Source organism: Drosophila guanche, unplaced genomic scaffold, assembly GCF_900245975.1.
Source record: "Drosophila guanche unplaced genomic scaffold, DGUA_6, whole genome shotgun sequence".
NCBI lineage: Eukaryota > Metazoa > Arthropoda > Insecta > Diptera > Drosophilidae > Drosophila > Drosophila guanche.
In genome coordinates this window covers 7763712-7778697 of record NW_022995743.1, presented here as the reverse complement: position 1 = coordinate 7778697, position 14986 = coordinate 7763712, and the positions used below count along the sequence as shown (strand labels likewise).

Here is a 14986-nt window from a genome sequence, read left to right as displayed (position 1 = left end):
TTGTGATGTGTGAAGGCGAAGATCTCCCACTGACGACTAATTAAACAAGGTGTATGCTGTAGCACCTGGGACTGGCACTCGGACAGGTTCTGCATCGAGTATGCGCCGTGTGTACCGTTCGAAGATCCCCGCTTGAACCCATGTCGCGGGCCATGCTCCAATTTGATAGAGGCCCATCCTCCGCCCAATTGGAGCAGCTTCATTTGTCATTGGTTCACCATAATTTATGACAATTTACTCGTTTCAGTCACACTCCAGTGCAGCTGCAAAGCATTTGAAGAGAGGATGGTGGTGGGGCCCGAGAACAAGTGAAAACTTTTGAAAATACAATCAGCCAAGCAGGTGGGAGCTGAGCTTAGTTGGTACATTTGTCTGTGGTGGGGCTGCTCAAATTACACAGACAATCTGTTTGACATAAGCGAGTTATAACATATAAGGCAGCGGGGCCAACTCTTACCCGGCGAAGCCAGAAAAACAATTACGGCAAACTGGTTTCAATTAAAGACAGTTAGAGCCACTGGAAGGGGAAGCGCACAAAACAAATAACTATAGAAATATATGTATAGAGCAAATATATTGGCATCTCCTTGTGCCGCACGCTGCGTACGTGCCGCCTCTCTGTCCCGCGGAGTCTGATCCGCTTCAGCACCAGCACCAGCTACAGCTACAGCCCCTGCCTCAGTATCAGCTCCGTCGTCTGGGGCAGTCTCTGTCTCCATTCCCATCTTGTCTAGGCAATAATTATACTTTAGTTGGCGACGCCGCTTCGAATGCATTCAACTATTTGCTATTTGCTTTAGCTGCATTTACAGTTTTGGTTTTTTGTTGCTGTTGCTAGTGCCGGTGCCGCCCGTCATTTAGAAAGTTTCAGTTGTGTAGATCTCCATCTAATGATATATACCCCCCGCTCCGTTTGGTATTTACTTCACATTATCTCAATCCATATACAGTTCTAGAAAATGGGCATTCGATTTTCTGTTTCTGTTTTTATTCTGTTTTTCTCTTTCTGTTTCTGTGCACTTTTATGACGATCAACGATCGAGGTTTGCCTTGGCCTATCTGCATTTTATGACTCGACTCTCGATGTCCGAATTAGTTTTTTGTGTTCTCGTAACGGTTACGATTTGAATCTGAATCTGTGAATCTGAAATCGACTCTGATACTCTGCCCCTGGATAGCACGGAACGTTCGTTTATCTGTGTGTCTGTTTGGTTGGAATACATTTGTGGACCAGTTAGCAATGCGTTACCTACACACAATTACCCGCGTATCTGTTTGCCATTTACCCATACATCATCCATAAATCCTTAACTGTAAAACGAAGTCAGGTTCAGGTCCACATCCACAGCCACATCCCCGTCTATGTCCATGTCCAGCCAGCTCAACTTATGCAAACTTTAGGCACACGTCGCTGCCTGGCCTGGGGCTGCGGTGCATCGTCTGATCTGCAATGCCGCGCTGCTGGCCTGCTGCTGACGCGGACAGCCGGGAAACCAGTTCATGTCTGGGATGCACAGCAGGATTGCACTGTCCTCTGTCCTCTGTCCTCTGTCCCATCCCGTTCGCTGGTGTATTGTAATCTGGCTAGTTATTGATACGCTTGTAGCGGAACGGTGCTGCAGCCTGAACAAACTTGCAATTGTATTCATAAATAACGATTGAAAAATGTGTTCTTGTTTCCACGTCTGCGGTCGTCGGGCACTTATTACGAGTACCAATTGCTTCTGCAAATGAACATGAAAATCTCCTCGATGCACCAAAACGGTTAATGGAGGATGCAAGTACCTCCACTCCTTTACCTACTTGACATTAGGCATTTTTGCCACACGAAATGCTGGGGCCATGGACTCTGTGAAACTATTTCAACCTTCGTGTTTACGATTATTGAATAAATATTTCGTTATGATTTGGATAGAATCATTATCAAGGCATCCCATGGCGTGTGAAGGAATAACTCTGCTCATGGGATCAATGGCAAAGTGGCGATGGCGTTGCGTGCATCCTGAACAATGGCTTTATTACCCTTCAGGCTTCTGGTTTCTGGCTTCGGCCTTCAGGCTTCGTTCCTCGGTAACAGTTCCGTTGCAAGGCCTATCCGTCCATCTTAGTCCCTGTGATTGACAGCAAACAAGCCAAATGCATTTCAATTAACTGCTAACCGCTACAAATATTTCCATTTGTGTGCAGGTTTCCTCTGGCTGTGTGCGTCTGGTCAGGTGTGCTCCGTGATGGAGCCACTTTTTTCGTGACCAAAGCGTAGCAAAACCAAACTGAAGCGAACCCGCGGCCGAACTCGAATCCAAACCCGTAGGAGAACAATTCCAGAACAGCGGTCAACTCATCAGTATGCTGTATAAATTAGAGCATCAAACGGCGCTTTGGCAACTCGGAATACTGGTCTATACTGTTACCTCTGTGGCCGCTCTTGCCCCATCAGAATTCAACGGCTGTGTGTAGACATGCCTCTGCCTCTGCCTCTGCCTCTCCATGTGCATGTGCATGTGGTGCATCGCTGCTGCAATCGCTCCCAGCACTTGGATCCCGCACAGAGTTCAATGGCGAGTCATCGACGCAACTTGCGCATATATTGTAACTAAATTGATATCAATTTGTTATAATGGCTCTGCCATTATGGGCCGATTATATGGTTAAGCTGGCCAGTGCCAGTGCGCTGGTTGGTTGCAATAGAAAACACTTTATTATGAGTACGACTATTAAGAAAGGAGGCTTGTGCCAATGCTTATCTGGAATGGAATGGGAGTCAATAGCCCACAAGTGGTTGGGTTGGCTCGTCATGGGTAATCCTAGATTGATTCCAATGGCCTTGCTAAATGCTGAATCGAGGAACACGGAGCACCATGCCATGCCATGCCATGCCACAGCAGTGGAATTACCGTTTAAAACGGATGTTAAGTTGTCCGTTCCAGACACGACACCCGAGTGGCAGCAAACTCGTTGCCAGAACTAGTACCTAGTTTCATCCCACTAGTGTGCTGGAGAAATTTGAATAAAGACCGCGACGGCGGTCGAACTGGATTTATGTTGTGTGTTCAATTCTCGTTATAGATGTCCCCCGGCAGCCTGCGGGCTTGTTGGCGCTCTTTCCCGATTAAGTCATAAATCATTATCAACGTTACGTTTATGCAAATCTGTACACTGCAAGTGTGAATCCACAGGAAGCTAATTACTCAACGCAAGTTGATTGCACTCAAATCTACGCTTTCGCTGTTTTTTTTTGCTTTTATATTAGATTTTTGAGCTGAGCTTAGCACATAGAGAGTGACCAATGGGCCCATCACATCCTCGTAGCTCATGGCAGTGCGGTTTCCCACAGATGTTTTTTCTGTTTATTTACTTCGTGGGCGTTGCCCACAAAACGTTTCCACATTAACATTGTAATTAGATCCCTGCCGTGGTTCGTACTATAAAAAGGACCTGGCCGACAGGCTGGCGTACAGTTTAGATCCAATGGCAGACCTCGACTATAAATCAAATCTTCGCCTGATTCGCGACCACTGGGGCGAGTACCGGTCTGTGCACGGACGCAAGAGGCCTGACCGAATCCCGCGCCTTGTCCTGCACACCCAACGCGCCTACCTGGTGTATGTCCAGCCGATTGAAGTCCATCTCTATGTTCATTTAACATTTGAAATATCCTTGCAGTGCGATCTGTCATTATCCCAACAAGAAGATGACCTCCAAGCCCATGTACCGACCGTTGAACTGGTTTTTTCTGTGCAACCAGGCGCTGATGTTCACGGCCATGGCCTGTGCTGTGCACGAGTCCACGAATATCATCGACATGGGTGACGACCTAGTGTGGCTAATTGGGGTAAAGGTAATCCAGAGACTCTACTTAATAAATGTCAACATTCAATGTCCTTTAGGTGGCTCTGATCTGGACCAAATCATATTTCGTTCATGAGCACGCCAACGATATTGACGAGATCATAAGGGACTTTGCCTACTACGACGAAGTGGTCCGTCCGAACCACGATGACGATGAGATTCTGGAATGCCAGAGCTATGTGTACATCATAGAGTCTTACATAAACATCATCTATTTTGTACTCGTGCATATGTTCAGCATTGCCATTTGCTTGCAGCCGCTGTTTGGCGAGGGACGACTGCCGTACCACGTGCTCATGCCCTTCGACTGGCATCGACACGACCTCCATCCGTGGGCGCACTGGGTGGTCTATGTGTGGCTAAGCCTCAGCTCCCACCACAACTTGTTCACCATTCTGCATGTAGAGATGGTAGGCTTTTGCACGGTCATCCAAACAGCACTCAATCTCAAGCTACTCGGCATTGAGCTCCGAAAGTTGGGCGATCTCAAGTCCCTTAGCGACTATCAATTCCACATTGAGTTCCGTCGGGTGATTCGCTACCACCAGCACATCATCAAGTGAGTGGTTGAGTGGTTGGTTCTTCCGCTAATCGAATCCCCATCTATATTTGTAGCTTGGTGGACAAGGTCAATCGTGCGTTCTACGCCCCGTTCATTGCCCAAATGATGGCCAGTTTTGCAATGATCTCGATAACCACCTTCGAGACAATGGTAGCCGCTAAAACTGATCCCAGGATGGCCTTGAAATTCGTAATCTTTACTATGATCGTGTTCCTGCAGTTGTCCTCTTGGTGCACAGCCGGAAGCTACGTTCTCCATCTGGTATGTCTTCTGCCATCTTCTTGGGATGCATTGTCATTGTCACATTCACTTTCAGTCCACGGAGATCGCTCAGGAGGTGTTCGCAATCTCCGACTGGCACACCAAGTCTGTGCAAATTCAGCGGGATCTCGGCTTTATCATTCTGCGCGCCCAAAAACCATTAGTCTTTGTGGCCGAGCCGTTTATGCCCTACACTCTGGGAACCTACATGATTGTAAGGAGAATCTAAGGAAAATCTAATTACTTTTCCTATTACATTTCCCCTCTTTTCAGGTGCTCAAGCAATGCTATACACTACTCGCCGTGCTGCGCGAGTCCATGTAGTGGATGAACATCTGAAAATTAATTTGTTAAATTAGTTTCTAAGGTTATTGTTTTCTCTCTAGGAACTGTTGCGCTTTCCCTATGAAACCAAAGCTCATTCTTAAATACAATTCAGCAACATTTGTTCACAGGAACTCAAGTGACTCAAGTTGATTGAACTCTTCTATGGTTAGTTGGGGTTCGGTTCGTTTTGGCCATCATTTTGGATGATAATATTTTGCTATACGCTTCAAAAATTGTGAATAAACAGAAGCAGAACAGAGTCTGAATTGAACATGAATTTATATGACATTATACATTGTTCTTAATGATACTGATGATCTAATGGGGCACCCGAGCAGTCACGCGAATTCCGAGCTGGGTTCAATGAACGATCCAACCACCCATCGAGACACTTATCAGAATATATCACGGCATATCCATGACAGGTGTAACAATCGCTCGATCTACTTTAGTAAGACCCTCTGACTGATTTCTGACTTCTGAGATACAAGAGGATGCAGCTCAGCTCATCCTTCAGTATAATTTTCGAGTTTGTGGGTAGAACCCATTCTTGTCTTGCTGCTTGGGTTCCATGTAGAGGCTGACCATATGTGCAAGTGGTTTGTGAAAATAAAAGTTCGGGGCACCGGAGTGACATTTGCATTTGCATGGCTCGTTTGGCTGCTGCCGCGCCCAATGACACTCGGTGGCAACAATGGGGGCGGCCTACGCACACCCAGCGGCGACAGGTGCACCTGTCGAGTAGGAGGAGATGCTGCTGAGTGTCTCTGGCTGTTAGCTGCAGCCAGCCTCGAACTTATTCAGACGTGACACGTATTGTCATGTGCTGACCCATCGCGGCACAATGAAAATGAAGAGCGGTGATCGTTTAGCTGGACATGGAGGCAGCTCAGAGCAGAGCAGACTCTGCTGCTGCTGCTGCTGCTGCTGTTGCTGTTGCTTTTGCTTTTGCATGCCCTTCAGAGTTGGGAAAGTCGCCCATGTCCATGAAACGTTCAACGGCCAAAGTGTCATTCGGGCAGAACGGAGAGGCTGAGCTGCCTCAAACCATGGGGCATGGCATGGGGATCCAACACACCCAATTCGGGTTGGAGTTAGTGGATATAGAGAGGTTGGGTGGCTTTTGTCAACTCCGATCTGTTCTGTTCTGGTCTGGTCTGGTCTGGTCTGGTCTCGTCTGTTCGCCGCACTGATTAACATTTGAATGGCAATCCCCCAACATACAAATGTGTGTAGTACGAGTACGAGTATGTATGGGGGGGGTGAAGCGTTTAGAACATTGTTCATTTGGTTCTTTGTTGCCGTCTCCACATCTAATTAATTCCCCTTTCTGACTATTGTTGCCATGAAGTTGCTGCCACGACTGCTGCCCCCGCTAATGGTAATCGCAATGGCCAGAACTCTGCCCCAGCACTGGCAATGGTAATGGTAATGGTAATCGTAATGGTCCAACCACCGATCCAATGCGGACTTCAATTTCAGAATTCAGTTTGTCGCGCCATATTCTAACGATCGGTCGGGTCTGGTCCACATACCAAACAAATATAATCATTAGCCGCCAGTTAATTTCAATTGATATAATTGCAGTGGCATTATCCTTGCTCATTTGAAGGGTATTCACAAACAATCTATATACTCGCAAGGTGTTTGATTGATTTACTTGGTTAGTTAAGTGCTTGAACCTCAACAAGGATATTTAGATCTAAGGATCTCAAATTCGAACTTGAACTGAAACTAAGTAAAGTGTTAAGTGGAACCACGTGCCACGGACTCTAGTGATTTAAGTTAGAATTTTTGGTTGGACTATCCCTACAAGAGAACCAAATTGGATCCAAGTATATGCAAGGATAACGCTCATTATGTGTCTTCAAAGTGCTGTGTCCTTCTACGTTGTTGCATCCGTAGCTCATGCGATCATCTCCCTTGAAGAATTTCACTAAAGCTTGAAAAGAATTTAGTAAAACATTCAACGCTTGGCTCTCTCTTCAGTCGGAGTACAGCCACCGCTCTGAGGTCAATGGCTAATGCTTTTCCAAAAAACAAAATAGAGTATCCCTCACTCAGGCATTGTGTGTGTTCTGGGGAGAGCATAAATAGAATTGTGGACAATAAGCCGGAAGCGACATCCGGAGTTTTGGATCGATATGAGTCGAGCGACACGTAGCTTGGTTAGATTTTAGTTTAATGATCCAAATTCACGTTACGCATGGTGCACATTATGGCTGCAGACACAAATTTTGTTTAACTCCACTGCCACTGTTCACGGGATTTTCCCCCCAACACTTTTCTGGTTCGGTCTGGGAGGGGAATTTCTGCTTATTGAGGTCGCATATTTCGTGTCATTTTGTCAGCCAATGAACTAATTAGATGATGTCGGATAAAGCAGCGCGACTAACCACCACGAGTTTTGGTTCTGTTTGCAATTTGTAGGTGGAAAACCCGAAGCAGCAGCAGAAACGAGACGAGACCCCACAGTTCGAGGCCAATAATGCCGCGATCCAGCTAGGAGCCCCCACAGACCACACAGATCGATATCGATATAAAATCGACCATAGAATGAGACCCAAACTGGGAATGCATACGCTGCTGACGCTGACCCTCCTGGTCTGTCTCAGCCTAACAGCAATCCAAGGTGAGTGCGGAAGAGATTCTTCGTGAGACTTGTCTGAGATGATCTCTCTCTCCTTGGCAGGCCAAACCACCTGCAAGAATGGACTGGGGCGCGTGCTGTACGAGCGCCTGCCCAATCAGCAGCTTCAGGGCTACGATGACGACGTGGTGCGGGACACGGCTCCGCCCTTTAGGGTGCTGGAGAAGTGCCAGGATCTGTGCTTGCGCGACCGGACGGGCACGAACAATATGGTGAGAACCTGCACCAGCTTCGACTTCCAACCGGGCAGTCGGATCACCTCCTTTGGCGGCAACTCCGAGTACGAGGAGTCGCTGTGCTATCTCACCTCCGAGCAGGCAGGACCCGAGGGCATTGGCAGCTTGATGCTGGTGCCCAACAGCGTCCACTTCAACGAGATTTGTCTGACATGTGAGTGGGCCGAATGGTTGTGGCTGGAATTGTAGCTTATAATGAATCCCGTTCGTAACGTATCCAGCCAGTCGACCGGAGCGGGAGTGTCCCAGTCGGCGGTACGTGTTCGAGCGGCATCCGAGGAAGAAGCTAAAGCTGCCCATAAGCGACATCAAGGAGATCACGGCCGCCAATCGGTCGGACTGCGAGGACAAGTGCCTCAACGAGTTCTCCTTCGTCTGCCGATCGGCAAACTTTGACTCCACCATGCGCTCCTGCACGCTCAGCAGATTCACACGACGCACCCATCCCGAATTGATGGAGGATGATCCCAACTCGGACTACCTGGAGAACACCTGCCTGAATGCCGAGAGGCGCTGCGATGGCCTGGCCGTGTTCGTCAAGGAGGAGAACAAGCGGCTGGGTGGCCCCTTCGAGGTGGACATCTTCAACAATATGACGCTGGAGGAGTGCCAGACGATGTGCCTGCGTGCGGAAAAGTATGTTCCAGCCTGGCCTAATATCTCCATTTGGCTAATAACACCCATTGCAGATACTTTTGCCGCTCCGTGGAGTTCGACGATCAGAGCAAGCAATGCATTCTCTCCGAGGAGGACTCCATCTCGCAGAAGGATGACATTAGCATCAGCTCGAGTCCAACACATCATTTCTATGATCTTGTGTGCCTCGATAATCGTAAGTGGCTCCCGTGCACTGGACTCCACTCCAGCCGTGGCTCATTTGGAGCCAACGACAACGGCGACAACAAGATTATAGTGCTGGAGTGGTGGAGCACATCCACATCCACATCCACATCCATTTCCATTTCAATGTCTATGTTGTATGTTGTATTCCCGTTGCAGAACGAGCCAACGATTATCCAGATAACTCCGTCACCTCGCACCTCTTCTCGAGCGGCCGTCGGCCAGATACAGCATTCCAGCGTTACCGCAACTCTCGTCTCGGCGGCGAGTTTCACTCAGAGATCACCGGCCGTTCTCTGAGCGAGTGCCTGGACGAGTGTCTTCGCCAGACGAGCTTCCAATGCAGGTGCGTCTCATGCCGTTGTCATGGCCTTAACCGTTGCACATTTCTTGCTTTTACCCTCTACTCTTCCATCAGAAGGGTTACCTTAGCTATAAGAGTTGTAGGTTTATGTAACTGGCAGAACAGCATAGATATTTCATCTCTCTTTTCCCATCATTATCAAAAGTATCTGCAGAACAATCAGGTTTCTGTCTCAAGTCCAAGGCAAGGCATCTTATAGTCGGAGTTCTCGGCTAGAGTAGTTAGTCTTAGCCTTAGTTGTTTTATTTTACTGTTGCTTTTGCCATCGTCTTCTGCCTTACTAACCCACGTACCCATCTCCCATTCCCGCTCGTTGGCTGCCTCACTCACCCATTTCCACGCAAAATTGCAGGTCTGCGGTGTATAGCGATCGTTTTCGTACTTGTCGCCTCAGTCGGTACAATCAAAAGGACGGCATGCGCATTATATACGATGCTGATTATGATTACTACGAGAATCTAATGTGTAAGTGGCTACGAGGAGGTGCTAATAGACTGGCTAGTAATCTTTGGCTCTGGCTTCTTCTCCTCCTGTCTATCTTCCAGTGAATGTCGTGGGCGGCGGCGGCGCCGAAGGCGATGCTGGCCACGGTGGCAGCGGCGCTGATGGCAAGCGACCTGGAGATCAGTCGGGCAGCAACTGGAGACAGCCTAATAAGCACGACGATCGCTACGGGTCAGGTGGTTCAACTGCCGTTGGAGGCGGATCCCATGGCGTGGCGGTTGGGACTGGGGCAGGCGGTTCCCGTTTGCCTGCAGGCGAGGGCATTGACTATGGCCGACCATACGATCGCTATCCAGACTTTGCTGCCAATGAATATGGTACAGATATCTCCTAATAGTTAGTGGTTTCAGCTGATTTACTATGATTATTACTTTAGCAGATCGATATCCGTATGGAGGTGCTGGTGCTGGTGCTGGCCTTGGCGCTGATCGAGAGCGAGATCGAGATCGTTATCCACCTGGTCGCTATGGACAGGGTGCAGGCGGAGGTTCCCGCTACCCCAGCGGAGGTGATGGCATGGGTTATGCTCGACCCTACGATCGCTATCCCGATGATTATGGTAAGTGACCTTCCCTCATGGCCAAATGGCATTCTAAAAACCTAATAATGACACCTAAAACAAAGAATTGACATCACCTCGCCTTACTGACAACTAATTTACTAACCTAACGTAACTCCACATCAGATCGGTACCCAGCTGTGCCAGTGGGTGCCAGTGGTGACCGCGATCGAGATCGCGATAGGGATCGAGAGCGCTATCCCGGCGATCGGGACCGCGACCGAGAGCGTTATCCTGGCGATCGGGAAAGGGATCGTGATCGGTTAGCTGATCGGTTTCCGCCTCCGGATCGTTATGCGGATAGATATGGAGACCGGCGCTATCCGGACAGGGAGAGAGAGAGGGATCGGGATAGGTTGCCCTTCCGTCCGCTGCCGTATCCGGGCATCAATGACAACACTCTGCCCAGCGATCTGCCACACACAAGGCCCTATCCCACGGATGACGATGCGCCCTTTAGGCCCTACGGCTATGGCGGTAGCCGCTACGGAGACAACAGATACGACAGTCGCTATCCCCCGCGCTACCCACCGCCAAACAGGGAGCGAGATCCCATCGGTGGCTACACTGGACGCGATGCCCCAGACAGCATATTCCCGGACAGACGATATCGGCCCTCTTCCATGGACCCGGCAAGGTATCCATACGCGCCGGACTCCCGAGGACCACCGGGCCGATACGATGATATTGTGCACAGTGCCAGGCGCCCTGAGCCGGAGTCAGCAAAGCGCTATCCACCAGCACCCATTGCACCCACGGGCAGTGCCAGCAAGTACGCCTCGACTCCGAACCGATTCCCGGTAGGTAACGATCGCTATCCCATGGACATCTACAAGTACGGCAATCGGCTGGGACCCAGCGATCTAGGCAGACGTCCGGGTAAGTACACGGGACTAACCAACTACCAGCCCAAAGACCTCATTAACCCAGGAGGAGAGCAGCACAGCCCAGCAAAGAGTAGCACTGATACAGAGACTCTTCATTTAGGATTGGATCGGCCGCCTCCCATCTACGACTACGACTATGAGGAGCGCTATGGCGACAGGTATGGGCCCTACGATCGGGAGTATGATGGACCACCGGGACGTCGACCTCCTGTGGGTGGCCCCTACGGACGCTATGACACGCCCTTTAATCGTCCGTATGGAGGTGGTGGAGGCCTAGATGATCGTCCCATTCCGTTGCCCGGCATCGGTCTGTCCCACCCACCAACAGCTTATGGAGGTGGTGCTGCTCATGTAGGTGTGGGCGTGGGCATTGGCTCGGGACCGCCACGGCCACCGATAACCCGTTGCGAGGAGAGCGACAACTTTAAGCAGATAGCCGCCAGGCACAAGATGCGCCGCCACTATGTACGTCGCACACTGGTCGTGCCCAGCCTGATACAGTGCGAGCGGGAGTGCATCGAGAGCCGCGACTTTGTGTGTCGCAGCTTCAACTACAGGTACGTGTTTGGGTGTAGCGAAAGATACATGGCAGATAGATGATACAAGAGCGGCTACAAATAACCGAACGCGAATTCAATTTGCAGAGACACAGCCGCCTCCAGCTATGAGGATCGCGATCGCGATCGCGATAGGGAGTCCTCCAATTGCGAGCTGAGCGACAGAGACTCGCGGGAGCTGGACATTCACGATCCGGGCACCTTTGACGCCTCCAACTATGATTTCTATGAGCGCAGCATCGGACGCAGCGATGGCGAATGCATGGATGGTACGAGATTAATATTTAATTGCATGAACATCCCAAAATGTATGAATAAATTACCCCACAGTGACGCAGACTTGCAACGAGGAGGGCATGGAGTTTACTATACGTACGCCAGAGGGATTCTTGGGACGGATCTACACCTACGGCTTCTACGATCGCTGCTTCTTCCGTGGCAATGGGGGCACCGTCAACGTCCTGAGAATCAGTGGTCCCCAAGGCTATCCCGATTGCGGCACTCAACGCGTGAGTCACACACTGTTCAGTGATCAGCACACAGATCAATGATCACTGATCTTGTCTTCTAGTACGGCGACACTCTAACCAACATCGTGGTGGTCCAGTTCTCGGACAACGTTCAAACTAGCCGTGACAAGCGCTACAATCTCACATGCATCTTCAGGGGGCCTGGTGAAGCTGTTGTTAGCTCCGGCTACATTGGAGCAGGGTAAGATATCATTTCTAACTTGACAATTTCCTGGTTTTCCCCTGTATTGATACGATCCCTCTGTGCAGTTCCGGCAGTCCTATTCCCATAGAGTACCTGCCAGCCGAGAATACGCTAAGCTCCAAGGTTCGACTCAGCATTCTGTACCAGGGCAGACCGACCACCACCATAGCTGTGGGGGATCCTCTGACATTCCGGCTGGAGGCCCAAGATGGTTACAATCATGTGACGGATATTTTTGCCACGAATGTGGTGGCCAGGGACCCGTACTCGGGTCGCAGCATACAGCTCATAGACCGCTTTGGCTGCCCGGTGGATCCCTTCGTCTTTCCGGAGCTGGACAAACTGCGCGATGGCGACACCCTGGAGGCTCGTTTCAATGCCTTTAAAATACCCGAATCGAACTTCTTGGTCTTCGAAGCGACAGTCCGATCCTGTCGGGAGGGTTGTCAGCCGGCATACTGCCCAGGGCCGGCGGGTCGACAGGAGCCCTCGTTTGGGCGCCGCAGACGGTCCCTGAACGCCACCGACATGGCTGAACTCGAAACTGTAACTGAGGACGGAGCTCAGGCTCTGGCTTTGGAAGGAATCAAGCCGCTGGATGCCGCCAGCTCGGAGGATGTGATCGTTGTGAACAGCACCACGGTAAGCGCCACCCTGGGGCAGGGCCAACTAAATGACACGCAGTCGGGAGAGAAATCCAAGGAGAACGAGGAACCGGAACAAGTGCGCGAAATGATTGAAGTGAGCATGGGGAGGAGAGCAGGAGACTGAATGCCAGTGGCTGATTGATTGATTGATCCCTTGTAGGTGTTTGAGACGCGCGAGGAGATCGAAAAAGAGTCCTATCCCCGCAAACTTGTGGCCCCCGTGGAGACGGTTTGCATGACACCAGCAGAGTACCATGGCCTGATCACGGCCATCATTCTGCTGATGATCCTTCTCTTCAGCATCACGATGGTTGCCGGCCTGGGCTACAGGTGAGATCAGAAAGCATTGAAATTTATGATGACTCAATTATGATATTCCCTCAGACGTTACTGGAAGTCCATCTCGAAGAACCGACTGGTTGACCGCAACTCCCCGATCCATTCGCTGGGCCACTCCCACTCTTCCATACGCACACACGAGCGCTTCACAGAGATCGGACACATGCCCAACATGACTGGAGGTGGTGGTGGTGGTGGAGCTGGGGGCGGAGCCAATCAGAGCGCATCGAATCGGGCCTCAAACGCCTTTCGCACCAACATGTCCATGTTCGGCGGCTCATTACACAAGACTTTTGCCACGGGGTGAGGATCACTATCTGCCTGCCGGTCTGTCGGCCACCCCAAACCGGTCCACTTATGAAGTGTTTAATGTCTTTACAGCAACTTGGCGCGCATGTGCCAGCTGCCAGTTATAAATCCCATGCGTTCCGCGGGGCAGGGCAGTCACCAGTTCGAGGATCCCAGTGAGCCGATCTACACCGATCCCTCGCTCTTCGAACGCTCCAGGCAAGTTTGCATCCACATCAATCCCATCCCTAGGAAACCCAGAATCGAACATCCAGCAAGCACTGCATTCAGCATTCGCAATTGTAAATATTTTCATGATCTTGGCATCTTTTATTTCGACGTTTCACTACAATCACACAATCACAAGGGACGGCAAGTGCAGAGTCCGCCCGGATTGCAAATGCCATCCCGTCCGCCTGCTATCTGGCACCTGGTGGAGCACCAGTCGCCCTGCAGGTGGCACACGTTGGGTATTGTGGGCAAATCGCCTAAAACTTAACAGACAAAACATTAACTCTCATTCACTTCCCTCCCAAAAGGAGTGACTCACAGTTTTGGGCACTGGCTAACCCGACTAACAACAGAAAGACAAAGAGCCGCAAGTACTTCATGCTGACGTGCGCTTATATTGAGGGACAAATCAAGACTAAAGTCAAACTGGGGTCTGGTCTGCGATAAGCCCTATCAGAGCATCGAATCTTGTGCGCAACTCTCACTCTTTTACGAACACTAAATTGCTTTAAATTATTTTAAATTGCTGATTAAAGTTTGCTTGTTTGCCATTGCATTTCCATTTCACAGATCGCTGAGAAGTCTGACCATGGTGGCGGAGTCCGAAGACAATCAGGAGGTCTAAAAGTGCACAAGAATATCTGACGTTGGATCGTCCTCTTGTGATTAGTTGTAAATAAGCTAACAGTTTTAAAACTTCACTTAATCCAACAATCAAAAATATGAACACTCAAATTATAAACGCTAGCCAAATGCGTCGGGGATCCTCGAACATTCTTGGATCCAGCAACTAGCCTAAGAACTGCGCAAGAGCTCTACAATACAATATCAAACATTCTTCTTATGAACGTATGCTATTAAACATAGTTTATCTAAGGCTAACAACAGACAACCGCAACACAAATAAACAATTATTCGCTATACAAGTTAAGATATACATATTAAATGCAATAAAAACCAAAACCTATCCATATACGAGTCGGTTTGTGCAATATTTTCTCGAATTTACTCCGCCAAAGGAATGCAGAAGCAGCAATTAATCAGGGCCCGAACATCAGGATGCTAGCCAGTGGCAACATTAAGCGGCTTTGCAACTTCTCGCTTTGGGTTAACGAGCGGGCCAAGCTGCAGTTGCGGACAGTAGCCAATGGGCTACAAGATATCATCTCTG

General features: G+C 49.7%; 3 protein-coding genes across 6 annotated transcripts; 2 read left to right on the top strand and 1 right to left on the bottom strand.

The window, feature by feature from the left end:
• Positions 1–3468: 3468 nt before the first annotated feature.
• On the top strand, positions 3469–4996 carry LOC117578498 (odorant receptor 47b). The gene is made up of 6 exons (XM_034264035.1): positions 3469–3602; positions 3664–3832; positions 3888–4408; positions 4465–4672; positions 4728–4886; positions 4946–4996. Exons 1-6 carry the CDS (start codon positions 3469–3471, stop codon positions 4994–4996), a joined length of 1242 nt encoding a protein of 413 aa, XP_034119926.1.
• Positions 4997–6565: 1569 nt separating this feature from the next.
• Positions 6566–14783, top strand: LOC117578496. 4 transcript variants are annotated; one of them, XM_034264031.1, is made up of 19 exons: positions 6566–6662; positions 7430–7631; positions 7692–8039; positions 8107–8521; positions 8575–8717; positions 8885–9071; positions 9442–9554; positions 9635–9910; positions 9973–10152; positions 10279–11031; positions 11140–11596; positions 11684–11865; positions 11927–12105; positions 12168–12307; positions 12376–13051; positions 13118–13287; positions 13342–13599; positions 13678–13803; positions 14386–14783. In XM_034264031.1, exons 2-19 carry the CDS (start codon positions 7556–7558, stop codon positions 14438–14440), a joined length of 4734 nt encoding a protein of 1577 aa, XP_034119922.1. In that variant the 5' UTR covers positions 6566–6662; positions 7430–7555; the 3' UTR covers positions 14441–14783. The 4 variants fall into 4 exon arrangements, with proteins under 4 accessions (XP_034119922.1, XP_034119921.1, XP_034119924.1 ...); XM_034264030.1 differs by having other exon boundaries at positions 9970–10152; XM_034264033.1 differs by lacking the exon at positions 10279–11031 and having other exon boundaries at positions 6569–6662.
• LOC117578503 lies at positions 13892–14244 on the bottom strand. The gene is made up of 2 exons (XM_034264038.1): positions 14135–14244; positions 13892–14078 (listed from the first exon to the last, which is right to left on the bottom strand). The coding sequence occupies exons 1-2, from the start codon at positions 14193–14195 to the stop codon at positions 13945–13947; spliced, it is 195 nt and encodes a 64-aa protein (XP_034119929.1). The 5' UTR covers positions 14196–14244; the 3' UTR covers positions 13892–13944.
• Positions 14784–14986: the final 203 nt, after the last annotated feature.

Excerpts from the sequence above, each read along its gene's own strand:
- LOC117578503 (XM_034264038.1), bottom strand. The coding sequence starts at position 14,195 with ATGAAGTACTTGCGGCTCTTTGTCTTTCTGTTGTTAGTCGGGTTAGCC. Across the intron at positions 14,079-14,134 it reads GTTAGCCAGTGCCCAAAACT|TTTTAGGCGATTTGCCCACA; the intron begins GTGAGTCACTCC and ends TTGTCTGTTAAG.
- LOC117578496 (XM_034264030.1), top strand. The coding sequence starts at position 7,556 with ATGAGACCCAAACTGGGAATGCATACGCTGCTGACGCTGACCCTCCTG. Across the intron at positions 7,632-7,691 it reads CAGCCTAACAGCAATCCAAG|GCCAAACCACCTGCAAGAAT; the intron begins GTGAGTGCGGAA and ends TCTCCTTGGCAG. Across the intron at positions 12,106-12,167 it reads CCGATTGCGGCACTCAACGC|TACGGCGACACTCTAACCAA; the intron begins GTGAGTCACACA and ends CTTGTCTTCTAG.
- LOC117578498 (XM_034264035.1), top strand. The coding sequence starts at position 3,469 with ATGGCAGACCTCGACTATAAATCAAATCTTCGCCTGATTCGCGACCAC. Across the intron at positions 3,603-3,663 it reads ACCCAACGCGCCTACCTGGT|TGCGATCTGTCATTATCCCA; the intron begins GTATGTCCAGCC and ends ATATCCTTGCAG. Across the intron at positions 4,409-4,464 it reads TACCACCAGCACATCATCAA|CTTGGTGGACAAGGTCAATC; the intron begins GTGAGTGGTTGA and ends CTATATTTGTAG.